A 15,016-nucleotide genomic window follows, 5' to 3' on the forward strand; every position below is an offset into this window, starting at 1 on the left:
CCCCAGGTCTTCTTCCCACCTCTGTGCCCCTTCCTTCCATAGATCTGTCTATTCCCATCGCTCATTCCAAAGTCCTACTGTGCCATGGCCCACTCCATTCAGGAATCTCCTTTTTATACCTCCAAGCCCCTGTCCCCATGCTGCATGCCCCCTTATCCCATGGGGTCTCAGCCTGCAGGGTCATGAAGAGGTCCCAGGGGAGTTAGCATTTCTATATGGCTAGATGGTCAGGACAGTCCCAATGATTTTTTTTCTGGAGGGTGGTATCTGTATAAGGCCCAATCTGTGCAAGGGTGGCAATGGCCTGGGGGGGAGGGGAGACGTTACAGTTTCTGGGAAGGGAGGTGCTATGTGAATGTCAGGAAGTCTCATGAAAACCTTATTAGATGCAGAGGCACTGCCCTGGCTCTCTCACACACACACACCCCACGCCACTCAGGTGGTTACACACAATTTGTAGCTGCACAGTCCCAGCTTCTCCCCCTCCCCCATTCCTGCCCCCATTCCCAGCCCATCCCTCTCCCTCCCAGCCCCAGTCCAATCCCTCATTTCCAACCCCACAGCCTAACACCTAGTCCCATACCCCTAATCTCAGCCCCAAGTCCCAGACCCCCATTCCCACTTCAGCCCCTTCCCCCAAATCCGCCCATTTTCACCCCCAGCCTCTTCTCCCAAATCCCAGCCCCCCATTCCCACCCCAGCCCCTTCCCCAAATCCGCCGCCCCATTTTCACCCCAGCCTCTTCTCCCAAATCCCAGCCCCCCCATCGCATCCTACCCCCCAAAAAATCCCATCCCACCCCAAATTCCAGTCTCCTCGCCCATCCCATCCCCCCAACCCCCATCTCCTCCCAGCCCCGCCCTGTGCAGAGCCGCAGTGCGCATGCCCGCCATCTCCCTCCCGCTTCTCAGCGGGCACCGCCTTGCCCGAGCACGAAGGCTGTCGCGGCCCCGACCCATGGCAGCGATTGGCTGCGAGAGCCTTCACTCGCCGGCGCCGCGGGCGGCGATTGGCAGCGGCCTGCGGGTGGGCGGGCGGAGCGGCGAGTATATAAACTCGGGGGGCGACCGCTCTCTTTCCGCTGCGCCGCGCCCGCTGTTCAGGAGGAGCCGCTGCTGCTGCCGCTCAAGGCCCCCCCTTCACGCGACGCGCCATGGCCGCCAACCCCATCGTGTTCTTCGAGATCGCCGCCGACAGTGAGCCGTTGGGGCGCATCACCTTCGAGGTACTTGGGAGCAGGGAGGTCCCGCGAGGGGTCCGGCGGCGCCATTTCCTGGCGAGGGCACGAGCACGAGGCCATTTTGGGCGGGAGGGGGGCGCGCGCGCGCCCGGCGAAGGGGGCCGGCTGGGAGCGCGCGCGCGGGCGGTCTCGCGGGAGCGGGAGGGAGCGCGCGCCTGGTGGCCGCTGTGGGCTCCACGTGGCTGAGGCAGCCCGGCGCGCGAGGCGCTGCCCCCGGCACTGGGGAGGCCGGGCGCGCGCCCCGCTTCCGGAGGGCGGGTGCCCCGAAGGCGGCACGCGGGGCCGGCCCCACCCCGCGCCGCATTGGCAGGGATCGGAGCGGCGGCCCCTCCCCCCCAATCGCCTCTGCAGTGAGGCCGCGGCCTTGGCGGCGGCGCCCGCCTCGTTCCGGAGGCCGCATCGCCCCGCGCCGTGGCTCGCTCGCTGACCGGCAAAGGCTCCAGCCTCCCGCCCTGCCCTGCGCCTGCGGGTTTCCGGGCGGTCCCGGGATGTGCCCTCGCTGCCCCGGGGACCTCGGGCGGCTCCTGCGCTCGCAGACCCCGCCCTTGATGAAGAGCTCGTGGTCGCTCATTAGCCCCAGGCTGTAATTGACGCGCCCTCACGCTGCTCTTGCGCCCCAGACCACGTCCCTCTCCAGACCCTGCATTTCCGAGCCGCCTGTTAGCGGCGAACGGGGTGTGCTTCATGCTGGAGTGGGAGTCTCCGAGCCCTCATCTTGCCTCGGGTACTTCTTTTGGAGGGGAAAATATGCTCTAGTCCCCAGGCTCTTAATCCTGTAGCCGCTCACTTTAGTCATAGTTAAATCAGCAATCATGGAATGGCGGTTATAGTACTTTGAACCCAAGGACTGCATGCTAAACTGCCTGCTTGTGTAACTGCCCCTCATTTTGGGTCAGAAACTTCACTTTCTGTGAGCTTGCTCAAGCTGAGGTGTGAAAAGGATAGCCAGGTTTATTGATGAAGAATTGACACATCACTTCTGAAGGAATGTCTGCATTTATTCACTCAAATTTAAGGTTTTGCATGCCAGAATACATTTTAACAGCTTTAGAAGGCCTTTCTATAAGTCTGTAATGTATAACTAAACTATTGTTGCATGTAAAGTAAATAAGGTTTTTAAAATATTTAAGAAGCTTCATTTAAAATTAAATTAAAATGCAGAGCTGCCAGGACCCAGCAGTGTGAGTGCTGCTGAAAAGCAGCTTGTGTTGCACACGCGCCATAGGTTGCCTGCCTCTGTTCTAACATGTAAGGGCTTGTATGATATGGAGCAGAGAGCAAATGCCTAACAGTTCTGGGAGGGGGTGTTAATGTTTTTGTAGACTGTTGTGAAGACCACTAATTCTCTGTAGCAATACCTTTCATTGGGGCAACAAAGCACTCTGTAGATCTTAAGCAAACCAGAGTTCAGACTGTCAGTAAGTGCTCTGACAATTGTACTCCATTAATCATTGGTGTTTGATTGTCAAACTTGAGGTTAATAGTAGGCTCATCACCAAAAGAGATGGTTACGTAAATCAGATTCTTGACTCTTTGGTATGCTTGTCATATAGCAAAACCTGTGTCCCAGTGGTTGAGAATAAGCTTTGAGCAAGACTTTCTAACTGGTCTCATTAACCACTCAAATAACTTTCCTTTTGGAACATAAAGGCTTCTCCGATGGACAGGTATGTAAGTGCATAGACTGTAGTCAACAGACAGTGTATCCTTTGTCCAGCGACTCCATTTTGTCTGAGTCCCTCTGACACAGTCCAGTCCCACAGAAAGAATAGCGGAAACCTGCTGCTGCTTCCTGCACACTACTGTACCAGGAAATGAGCCTGACTTAATAACCCTTCTAACAAGGCTACAGTTGGACCAAGTGTATGCTTTTGTCTCATACAAAACTATCAGCTTCATAAAAGATGATACAGAATCTTGTGAATGAATTTAATAATGGAGTCTAATCCTTGTTCCAGCTGCCAGGTTCTCCTCATAAGGAGGAGCTGGTGGCAAAGGCCATGGAACAAGATCTCTGAGGGAAGTAAAGCATGGGTTGCAGAATCCTGGATTGCATTTAAGGAAACCATTTCAATGCCATGTAGACTTCTGTCATGGGTTTCAAGTGATGGAATGTAGCCATAGCACAACTTGTATTTAACCAACTACAGCCACTGCAAGGTTCTCCCATAAATCGTTAGCTGTAGTATACTGATTTGTTTCTCCTGTTTTAGTAGTTGGCAAACACTCTTTAAGCAAAATGACTTAACTGACTCTCTTTTCTTCTACAGCTGTTTGCAGACAAGGTTCCAAAGACAGCAGGTTTGTAAAAATTACTCAAGTTCATGGAGGCTGCATTGCAGTCTTCAGTTTTCAAACTTATTGTTGTTAAAAGTAATTTTCACCCAGAGGCTTGCCAGTGGGTGTTCCTATAAATTCCAGCTGGTAATGACTGTCTTAAATTAACAGAAAACTTCCGTGCCCTGACCACTGGGGAGAAAGGATTTGGTTACAAGGGGTCCTGCTTTCACAGGATCATTCCTGGATTCATGTGCCAGGTATGCATCACTGACTTTCTTACTACTTGGTTATGGCCTCTTTCAGTAGTTTTGTTGCAGCGCCTAGACTTTGAAACAGTCAAAAAGAAGTGATTCTGCAATTTTATAGGACAGTCTTGCTTAGGGGTTCAAGACTGACAGTAAACAGACCAGAAGGCTGTCACTAGCCTTCAGGTTTTGTGCCTGGTTGAGTAAAGGGGTGGCCTTGACTGTACCTGGTAGCTTGAGCAGCAGTCTTGTGTAGATTAGAAGTCTGCCTGACCAATTAGAATGGCAGGCATCACTGTATTTCACTTGCAGTACTTGCTTTTTTGCAGGGTGGTGACTTTACATGTCATAATGGAACTGGTGGCAAATCCATCTATGGTGAGAAGTTTCGTGATGAGAACTTCATCCTGAAGCACACAGGTGCTGGCATTTTGTCTATGGCAAATGCTGGCCCCAACACAAATGGATCCCAGTTCTTCATCTGCACAGCTAAGACTGAGTGGTAAGTACTGTTGGAATCTGTACTCTTCATTCATCTCTGAATTTACTCAACACCTTTTTAGGGTTTTATTAACTTTCCCATAGCCCTCTAATGCATTGTCTAATAATTCTAGTATAGTGTGGCCTGTTCATAGAACATACTGTCCCCAAAATGTTCCTGTGATCCTGATCAGCATACATAATGAAACCTCAAGCAATTCTGGTCTCAAGGTTTCTATGTAGTGAGGCTGCACTGAGCCCTAAACTACAGTTGCTGTAACAGTGCCCAGAAGCAAGTGTGTAATCCCCAGATCCTTTCGTATCTGACAAATTTTGAGGGTAATACTTCCTGTCTGGTGGCTCATCTCTCACTTTTCCATTGAGCATGATGGGAGGCTGGTAACTTTTATAGCAAAAACTGAGTACTAACAAAGTTGCTGATTATGCAAGCTTATTGAAATCAGTGGTTTAATACAGTAGGTCACAAGCAAGTCACACTGGTGCTTCTCAGCAACATGATCCCATAAAATGTGTTTTATCTTAGGTTGGATGGGAAGCATGTTGTCTTTGGCTGCGTCAAAGACGGGATGGAGGTGGTGAAGGCAATGTCTAGCTATGGAGCAAAAGACGGCAAAACAAAGAAGAAGATCACCATTACTAACTGTGGGCAGCTGTCATAAAATTCCTTTTTGTCTTAACCAACCATTCCTTCTGTAGCTGGGGCTAACATACCATGGTGTTTAGCCCCTTGTAATCCTTGTGTTCCTGACTTACTGCTGCATTTCTATTGGGTTTCATTTCCCTTATCTTCACAAGTCTAGCTGCACTGCAGAGTTAAGTTTATGATTATGAAATTAAAACAAGCTAAACCACACGAGTTTTTTTCCTTTTTTATAAGGAAATCTGCTTAGGGCATTTGTGTAGCAATCATGTATTTTCCTAAGAGTGGCAAGAAATCCCCTTCTCTAAAGAAGTGTAGATTGGCTACTACAATCATTATGTAGTATCAGTAGCTAGGTTTTAAAACTGTCCTACAGGGATTCCTTTAGGGAAATCCCTAGATCAAGCTACAGATGCTTCCAAAACGGTTTTAATGTTGACCTGTCCCAGCAGCATGGGAGTTGAGTTGGCAGGCATCCACTGTAATACTCTTAAGGCCACTACAGAATGAATGGCTAAGCAGGGATTTAATGGTAAAATGTGACTAGAAACAACCTCTGATACTCAAACTCCTATTTAGTTAGCTTGGTGCAGGGTAAGGTCCTAAGTGATTAGATGTCTATTTGCAAAAGCCCTATTCTGTGTTTGTGAAACACAGCACAATGAGACACTGGGCAGGTTGACAGACACTACAGCTGGGATCAAGACTCTGGGATCAATCCACCAGTTGTTGATTTAGCAGGTCTAGTAAAGACCCACCAAATCAATTGTAGATTGCTCTCCAGTCAACCCTTGTACTCTACCCTGAAGAGAAGTAAGGTAAGTTGACTGAGATTTTTCTCCTATTGACCCCCATGGTAACTTGACCGAAGGTACATTGACTCCAGCTATGTTAGTCATGTAGATTGACTTACCATGCTAGTGTAGACATAGCCACTGAGTAGTTCATCTGCAAGCACTGCAACCTCTTGAATTTACCGCTCCTTGTGCCATCCAGGCCAGGGGTTGCCAAACTTTTTGAGCCACATATGACAATCTTCAGAAGTTCAAGAGCTGGGGCATGCTTGCCAGGGTTGGGAGGGGAGGGCCTGGACCTCTAAATTGTACTCACCATTCTCAGCAGGTACCAATTGTCTCTGGCACAAACCTCTAGTCCCACCACTCTGCAGAAGCCCTAACTCCCCCTGCAGTCTGGTAGGCAGAGAATGTGTGTGGGGGGTGGGGGCTCATGAGTTGCATTTTAACTGAAAGAGCTGCATGTGGTTAGCCAGCTGTGGTTTGGCCACCCCTGATTAAGGCTCCCTGGAGGCATCCTGTCAGTACTAATGTACCAGAGCATTTACATTCAAAGCAGCATATAAAACACTAAATGGAAACCCAATTGGAGAGCGCTTCCCTGGCATGGCTAAAGAAATCTAATGAAAATGTGATTTATGCATTGCATAGTCTCCAGCATCAATGTGTTCAGTTAGCCTTGTGATCATCACACTAATCAATAATTCTAAGAGACAATGGCATAATGTCCCATAAAACAAATCTTACCCAAGTAAATACTGAAATTTAATGCCAGCAGTGGAACTGCAATGTTACATATCCAGTGGTGTGATCCTTTGATACATGGCATGGTGTACTTAGTATGTTGTATCTCAGCCCAATGCCATGCTACTAGTCATTTGTCAGTAGCTGTATGTATCAGTGTCTGGCATTAACACTAAAAGTAATCCTGCTTTCTAGAGGCACAGTATAGTGTGACTCCAATTTGAAATGAATAGCTGTTGCCAACAATGGCAACTTCACAAAGATTTTGCATTAATACCATCGCTGTTTAGCTATTTAATAGTCTTCCTAACCTACTTGGCCTTTTTTAGGCCAATAAAGATCTTTATTGATATGTTCATAGCTACACAGTAGAATTGCATTACTTTAAAAAGCAACAGTTCTGTTAGTCTATAGGGTGCCACAGACTTATTGGAGCATGAGCTTTCGTGGGTGATTGCCCACTTGGTCAGATGCATACAGATCCAGACTAACAGCTCCTCCTCTGATACTCAACATTAACTTAAACAGATGATGCAGGCAGTAGGTGGGTCTACTTGCATCAGCCTTGTGGTATCTCTATTATAAAATGGAAATTGAGGGTTGGGAGTCAAGTGGGGGTAAAGATTTTCTTGATAAAAAATAGATGTAGAGGAAGCAGGAGAAATTCTCTTTTCAATGGGTGTCAATTCTATTGCAAAGAGAAGTAGATCGTGATCTCTTCCTCCCTTCCCCAAGTCTCTTGGTACTGTAGCTGATTTGAAAAGGTACAAGTAACTTGTCTGCAACAGAAAGCTGCTCTTCCTACCTTCCACTTCCTTTTAGCACAAACTTGTGCCTGGCTTTTGCAACTAACACTTGCTGACAGTGGTTCTTGTTGCTGCATGACACATCTGTTTCTGGAGAGCTGGGAAGGCACTAGCAGCAGCTCCTTGTTCACAGCTGTTACACACTGAAGAGCCTGCATGCTAAGAGCCTAATCAGTTGGAAATGAGTGCTCTCCTAGCTGCCTGTGGAGGAGGCTGCTCTGCTAGTAGAAGAAGGAATGAGCAAGTGAAAGGGAACAGCAGAGGCATAGCCCTGGGTAACAGTGGGGTGTTGAGGATGTATGGCAGAAAAGCTGGATGGAGTCCACAAGATACTTGTGTATACTTTTCCCTTTATCGAGGAAAGAGGGGGAGGGAGGAACAGTAAATGTATCGTTCCCTTCAGTCTTGCTTCTGAGGCTGCAGGGGTGAATGGAAACACCCTGCACTGGCTCATATCCTTCAGAACTGACTGAATTGGCATGGGCTTATCCCCCCCATTAGTCAACATCTAAACAGCTACTTGGAGAAGGATACTTGCAGGAGCACCAGCACTAGTCATCTGACATCTAGTGCCACACTACCTTAACACCAAATGCATCAGTTCTAAGTGCCTAGTATAAATAACTGATGATCAGCTGCCTAAATTCAAACTAGGCTGGGAAGCAGTTTGAAGAACTTGCCTGCTTTATAATAGCACCTGCTACCAAAAGCATTTTCTCTCTGATTCTTAAATCAGTCTGTAGTTACTGGCTTCCTTTTGGCTGCCCAAACAGCCAGATAGCAAACTCCTATTGCCATTTGATTGGCCTAAATGTTGCACCCCATTCTGTCAGCTTGCCACTTTAGAAATCAATATTATAGAAAATCAATGTAGCACATTTAACTCATGTCAAAATTGCAGTGGTGGTGTAGTAGTGTCAGTCCAAGAATATTGGAGACAAAGTGGGTGAGGCAATATCTTTTATTGGGCTGACTTCTGTTGGTGAGATGAGCTTTTGAGCTCCAGAACACTTACTTGGGCCTCAAAATATAACTTTGGGGGCTTAATCTAATGGGGTCTCATAGGATCTGTTCTTTGGCCCTATACTGTTCCATGTCTTTATCAGTGATTTGGGGGGGAAATCCTGGTAAAAATTGTGATGACAAAAAACTTGGAGTGCTAAATAATGACAGGTCAGCTTTAGAGATTTCCTGGGTAAGCTAGGCACACTAGCGTACCCAGGTTTTAATACAGGTAAAACAGACGTATATCTAAATACCAAGGTTTTAGGTCATACTTACAGGATGGGAACTGTGTGTGGGAAAGCAGGTTCAGAAAAAATGTAGGTTGTGGTGGATAATCACCTGAATGTAAGCTCACAGCGCCATGCAGTGGTTAAGAAGAAATGTGATCCTTTGGTGCATAACCAAGATGATATTGAATTAGGACAATGCAGTGTCCATGAGACCTTTAGTGGGGATACTGTGTCCAGTTCTGGTCAGCTTTAAAAAGATTGTTGGTAGATTGAATCATTCTTTGAGCTCTTTCCAAACTCTGGAAAACCTGCCACTGAGACTAGAGAAGCTCAAACTATTTGATCCAAGAAGAGGTTGAGGCAACTTGATCAGTCTATAGGTACCTAGGTGGGGAAGAGATTGCTGCTAGCAGAGTGCTCTTTAATTAGCAGACAAAGGCAGAACAAGATCCAGTGGCTGAAGACTGAAGGTAAAATCATTTCAAACTAGAAATGAAGTGCAGATTTTTAATAGGGTAACTAACCTAGGGGTGTGAATTCTCCATCACTTAATGTCTTCCTAAAATATATGCTCTAGAGAGCAACTAGGAACTGTACCTGCTGCAAGAATCGTCGTGAAAATCTGGCCTGTTATGAAGGAGGCCCTATGCCAGGGGTTCTCAAACTGGCGGTTGGGAGGTTATTACATGGGGGGCTGTAAGCTGTCAACCTCCACCCCAAATCCTGCTTTGCCTCCAGCATTTATAATGTTAAATACATACAAAAGTGTTTTTAATTTATAAGGGGGGTTGCACTCACAGGCTTGCTATGTGAAAGGAGTCACCAGTACAAAAGTTTTAAGAGCCACTGCCCTACTCATTATGCTCTCTGATAGTCACATACGTTAAATCTGGAGCTCCACTCTGACTCCCTTTGAATTTAGAGTCCTGTTCAAGGTTTGTTTGGGACATGCAGAGCCCTCTGGGACTGGGCATGCTTACCTAAGGAATGCCTTTCTCTGTTGCCGTTACTTCCCGTAATGGGTACATTCCAGTGGAATTATGAGACAATTGAGGCCTATGAGTGTAGGAGACAGATCTTACCCTCAGTCCAGATCTTGGGAATGGAACTCACCTTGCCGGGGGGGGGAACCTCTCTAGATAATTGCTTTAGCACATAGACACATATCACACAAGCAGACACATACCCTGAAGCCTAATTCAACTGTTTCTTTTGCAGGCTGGAAAAAGTTTCTATTTTAAAATTCTTGTGAGGAATTGAGATATTTGGGTGATAGGAGCTATATGTAGTCACTTAGTTCAATACAGCAGTGCTTCCTTCAGATTCCCTTGATCTTTGTACTCTAAGTTCATTCATTTTCCCCAGGTAACTTACTCTCTAGGTTTGTTTTCTACCCTCACTCTGCCCAAGTTTTCAATTTGGCCAGTTCCTCCTCTCTGTGCCAGTGTTTGGACATCAACGGCATGAACCATTTCTTGACTTCACTGATCCCTCCTCCCCTGCCCCACATGATGATTCCTCACCAGTGAGACCACATTTTGCTAAACACTCACCCATCCACACTCCTTCTGCAGAGCTTTGTGCCCCTGGTTCCCTGTTCGTTAGGATTTTCCTGTGGGCAGCCAGTCATGCCATGCTGTGGTGCAATATCTTGCACGGCTGCTTTTCCTGCACAGGGTAATGTTCTGTTTTGGCGGTTTTTTAATGGCCTTTTAATGTTGAGTGAGCAGAGCAAAGGATTTTGGGTAATTGTATTTTTTTGTACCACCTACAGCACTTTTTAGGATTTATGTCAGTGGACTTATTTCCTAAATAGGCACTGACTTATTTCCTAAATAAAGCATCAGTGACCAAATTTGCATTCCCTTTCTCATGCATCACTTCTATCGTGGAGCACCAGGTTCCATCTTAGCAATTTAGCATTAGTCCTTTACATTTGATGCAACCACATAAGAGGTGAGTGTAACAGATATTGCAACCCTGTGCAGTATTTTTGGGGGACCATTGTATTACTTTTATGAATGGCATACTTATGATTGTGTTCTACTGGATGGTTAAAGAGCTACTTACAGGAATGAAAACAGTAGGGGGTGGTTCCTGAGATTGCAAACAACTCCAGAGATGTTCCACCTCCCGGGTGGTTTGCATATGCAGATTCAGACTGGGTTTTCCTAGAAACAAAGAACAGGCTTTTGTTATAAAAGGCTGAGTTGAAACTGAGGTTGGGGTTTTCCTGTTGAGTCAACAAACTGACGGGTCTTCAGGTTCTATGGGGACCCCAAGCCCTGCTGCAGAGCATTGGAAAGACTGACAATTATTACAGCCTTATATTGGAGTTGGTGTGGCCTCAGGTAAGCTTTTAGTAAGGTCGGAAATATGTGTTTTTTTTTAATATGTTCTCCTTCGAGTCATTGTGCATATATACATTCCAGTGCAGGTGTATATATGCCCACTGCACTTAAGGCGAAGTGTTTCGTCAGCAGTATCAGTAGGCAGTGTTAGTGCCTCTTTTCTCCTTGTGCTCTCAGATGAGGGCATGAAATGGGCGTGGTCGCTGCCTCCCTCTCAAATCCTTCTCACTGCCCAGGGTGACAGTTGGAACTCCCTTTAGCTATTGCTGCTGTTAGCCAGCCTTCCATACTTTTAGTGCGTGTAGTTTAGTAGTTTCCCTGAGAGACTAATATGAATAAATTCCCTATCACAGGTAGGTACAACAGTTGTGTGATCTGTATAGGTGAGGGACAAATGCCCTCGGGGCACCTCTTTTCCACACCAGGACTAAAACTGAGAGAAACACAATAGTGAATTCCCTCAGACACGTTTTCTTGGGCCAACATGAGTGGTCAATTGGGGAGAACATTCTCCTGATTTTCCAACACTGGGGATATCCAATAATAGATTTGTCTGTGATCCATCTAAACAACTCCAGGCCAGGCTACAGGCTGGGTTCCATCCCAGATGTTTTTCTTCTTTCATGGTCCAGTCATTTATATGCATTTCCTCCAGTTCCTCTCATTCCAAGGATAGTCAGGAAGCTGAAACGAGACAAAGCATCATTAGTCCTTATTGCACCAGCTTCACCAGGACAGTATTTGTTCATGGACCTGCATCAGCTCTCTGTCCGGTCATCAATAACTTTCTCTGAATCCCAGTCTCAAATCTCTTCACTTTAAGGCATGGATGATTTCTGGGTGAATACTTGTACTCCTGAGAGGTTCAGAACATATTGGTCAGCAGCAGAACTGTGTCTCTTAAAGTCGTGTACACCATGAAGTGGAAAAGATTTTCATTTGGGTGCACTCTCAGCATTTTATCACATGGCGATTACACATGCCCTGAACTATATTTTACACCTAAAATAGTCAGGCCTTTTGTTCACTAAGTGTGAGTTCATCGGGCTTCTATTTCTGCACTACATCCCTCCAGTGGATGGATTTTCCATGTTTTCTTTTTTTCTCATTTTTTGAATGGCCCAATGAATGTTTACCCTCCTGTGTCTCTAGAAGGAAAGCTTCAGGCTCTCCTAGCTCACCCTGCTTTCACAGGTATCCCCAAAGACAAGGTTTCCCTTAGGGCTCACCCTACATTTATGCCTAGGAAGTGTCAGTGTTCCATCAAAGCCAATGATTAATCTTCTAGTGTTTTTTCTAAAAACTGCATTCATTTAAAATTGAGGAAATACTTCACACTTTGGATATTCGTAGATCCCTCATCCTTCAGGACTCCCCCCTGCCTCCCCTGGCTTTTTGTAGCCCGTGCTGAGAGAATTAAGGGTCAAACAATGTCATCTCAGCAAATCGCATATTGAATTTCTGACTGCATTAAGCTTAGCTACAACCTTGCAAAAGTCTCTCCGCTGTGAATAATGGCTCAGTCCGCAGCATCAGCTTTTCTCAGCAGTGTTCCAATAGCTGAGATCTGCAAGGCAGTGACGTCCGTGTGTACCTTTTCTACTCATGCCATCACTCAACTCTCTGTTTGCCAGAAGCTGGGAATGGGTGATGGGGGATGATTACCTGTTCTGTTCATTCCTTCTGCAGCACCTGGCATTGGACACTGTCAGACAGGATACTGGGTAGATGGACCTTTGGTCTGACCCTGTATGGCTGTTCTTTTGACAATACCAACTTTGGCAAATGAGTGTTAGAGTATTTGTTTGGGTGATCCAAAGTCTCTCCACCTGTAAGGGACGGGGATATTGCAGTGTATGGCAGGGGGCTGTGAAGCCTTAAGCCCCTGAACAGAAGGTGTTTGGGACAAGAGTCCCTGCCCAGAGACAGGTGACTGCTGCAGACCTCAGACCTTACCGGGCACTCCTTTAGTGGCCCATGAAGGAGGAATATGGGTGAAGTTATCCTGAAACTGTTGTAGGAGGTGATCAGTGTATACAGCATAATGTCCAAAATGACAGGGCTGTAGATTTCTGAAGGCCCACACCATTGCTAGACATTCAGTTATCTCATGGTTTTTCTCTTGAGACCAGTAGTGACATCCCTTAGCATTCTTTCTGACATCTCCTGGGGGCGCTGGGTGCAGCTGGTTCCACACCTCATCCATTCCCCTGGTTATATGGGGAGTCTCCAAGACCTTTGGATAATGAAACTTTAATAGTTCTGGGTCCCATCAGCAGGGATGTTGTCCACCAGTGTCCCCTTGCCCTTGTCCATCGTAATGGGGGATTGTAAAAGTTTGGTGAATTTATCAGGCCTTCGTTTATATAATCTGCTAAAATGAGGCCCTGACCAGGTAGAGGGGGCTCTGAATGCCCAGGTGTTTCTGAGAACGCTGGAGCTTGTTAGTCAAATGACTCTGATTTTATTCACATGCTCCTGCTTATGGGTTTGAAGCAACTTACCCCCATTCCTCTCTGCACTCTGCAGCTGAAGATCTTGGTGTTGCCTCGCTGCACTGCTTGTTTACAGCCCTGGAGGCTAGTCCCTGCTTGATGCACAGGTACATCATGGGCAGAGGCACTGCAGGCTTCCCTCCTACCATTCTGCCAATGCGTTTCAGCCGTGTCCTGGGGGTGGAGAGAGGGCATCTATGTGGAGTGCAAATGAGCAGAGACCCAAGTGTGGATCCTTAAATCCAAACCATGGCAAGAACATCCATGCTGCAGCATCATATCAAACCTGAGCCCCTGTGCTCAGCCATTCTCCCAGACACCCAAAGATACTACAGCCATTGTGTTGGCCTTTGCACCCTGGTTAGGCCAGCCCGCCCACTGTTGTACAGACCTGTGCTTAACCAAGACTTGCTTGCTAGGGACTGTTCCTAGGGAATGGATTTATTCCAAGGGATTCTTGGTAGGAAGGAGTGCCACTCAGCGGGGATGGCAATACTACTAGGCAATTCTAGAGGGTTTCCGGATTCTCTGATAGCATCTGGGCAAGATTCTTACTCCTAGGATTTCACTCATTAGAGTGAGCCTAGTGCAACTTTGCGAGTTCTTACATCTTCCTTGTCTTGGAGCGCAGTAGTGCTAGAGGCTGGTGCAAACCATGCCCTCAGCTGGCTCTTGTGTGCCACTCCCATAAGGGTCAGTTGGCAAAAGAACTATGCCGGATACTGAGCTTCTTCACTGGTGGGTAAAGCCTGAATCAGTGAAAAGTGAGTCAGCCAGGCGTTGCTCCTGGACTTGGCCCCCTCTGGCAGAACCAGCCTAGCTGCTTCCCCACTGTAGCAGCCAGCACCTCACCAGTGAAAGAAAAAGTTGGCTACTTCCTAACATGCCACAGACTCCGGGCAGCTCCTCTTTGAGGCCTCTGCATGCGTGGAATCACTGATTCCAGACAGCAGTATGTGCATGGCCAGCTGCTCTTTGTGCTGAATCTGCTAATGCACAGGGAATCAGTGTAACGTTCAGCACACTTGAGCCATCTTTTAGTGCTCATCCCCCATGTCCTTCACTTCCATCCCTTTATTCACAATGCCTGTGCCATGGCGGGATTGTCCCCATTTCACAGATGGGGATATTGAGGCACAGAGTCCAAAATCACACATCAGAGCACAAGCCCCCTTGCCCACACTGCTACCTGTAGGAAATACTGTCCCTGGGACTAGGTCTGATTGTTTCTAGCCATCTCCAAAAGATGCTTCACACTAACAGGCTGTGCTGCTTTGGCAGCCTACGAGGCTATAGTTTGGAATTCCAGAGGTGTGATGGGAGTTGAGCAGATGACATAGACCCTTGTGAGGGTGAGTCACCAATGGCAGGGTCACCCCCAGGCTGCAGTGGTAGAGGCTGCTCCACCTTCAGTTGCAATTTCATCTTGGCCATCTGTCAAAAGGTTTCAAAGCTCAGTGCCCAGATTCCTGCCCTGCAACGGGCCTGGGATGACTGGGGGAAGGGGGTGTATGAAGAAGATGGGGGAGGTATGAAATCAGGCAACTTAATTAGAATAATAGAATAGAATGGAAGGGACCTCAGGAGGTCATCTAGTCCAACCCCCTGCTCAAAGCAGGACCAACACCAACTAAATCATCCCAGCCAGGGCTTTGTCAAGCCTGACCTTAAAAACCTCTAAGGAA

General features: G+C 47.1%; 1 protein-coding gene across 2 annotated transcripts; it reads left to right on the top strand.

Moving 5' to 3' along the window:
• Positions 1-1,071: 1,071 nt before the first annotated feature.
• LOC123364700 (peptidyl-prolyl cis-trans isomerase A-like) lies at positions 1,072-5,119 on the top strand. Of its 2 annotated transcripts, none has more exons than XM_045007026.1 (5): positions 1,072-1,225; positions 3,511-3,541; positions 3,689-3,777; positions 4,095-4,267; positions 4,790-5,119. In XM_045007026.1, exons 1-5 carry the CDS (start codon positions 1,154-1,156, stop codon positions 4,923-4,925), a joined length of 501 nt encoding a protein of 166 aa, XP_044862961.1. In that variant the 5' UTR covers positions 1,072-1,153; the 3' UTR covers positions 4,926-5,119. The 2 variants fall into 2 exon arrangements, with proteins under 2 accessions (XP_044862961.1, XP_044862962.1); XM_045007027.1 differs by lacking the exon at positions 1,072-1,225 and adding an exon at positions 1,947-1,964.
• Positions 5,120-15,016: the final 9,897 nt, after the last annotated feature.

The sequence above is a fragment of the Mauremys mutica genome, chromosome 2 (genome assembly GCF_020497125.1).
Source record: "Mauremys mutica isolate MM-2020 ecotype Southern chromosome 2, ASM2049712v1, whole genome shotgun sequence".
Lineage (NCBI taxonomy): Eukaryota > Metazoa > Chordata > Testudines > Geoemydidae > Mauremys > Mauremys mutica.

What these genes read in the sequence shown, in the direction of transcription:
- LOC123364700 (XM_045007026.1), top strand. Translation starts at nt 1,154, where the DNA reads ATGGCCGCCAACCCCATCGTGTTCTTCGAGATCGCCGCCGACAGTGAG. An exon ending in TTCCTGGATTCATGTGCCAG is followed by an intron (nt 3,778 to 4,094) that starts GTATGCATCACT and finishes GCTTTTTTGCAG; the next exon opens with GGTGGTGACTTTACATGTCA. An exon ending in TGCACAGCTAAGACTGAGTG is followed by an intron (nt 4,268 to 4,789) that starts GTAAGTACTGTT and finishes GTTTTATCTTAG; the next exon opens with GTTGGATGGGAAGCATGTTG.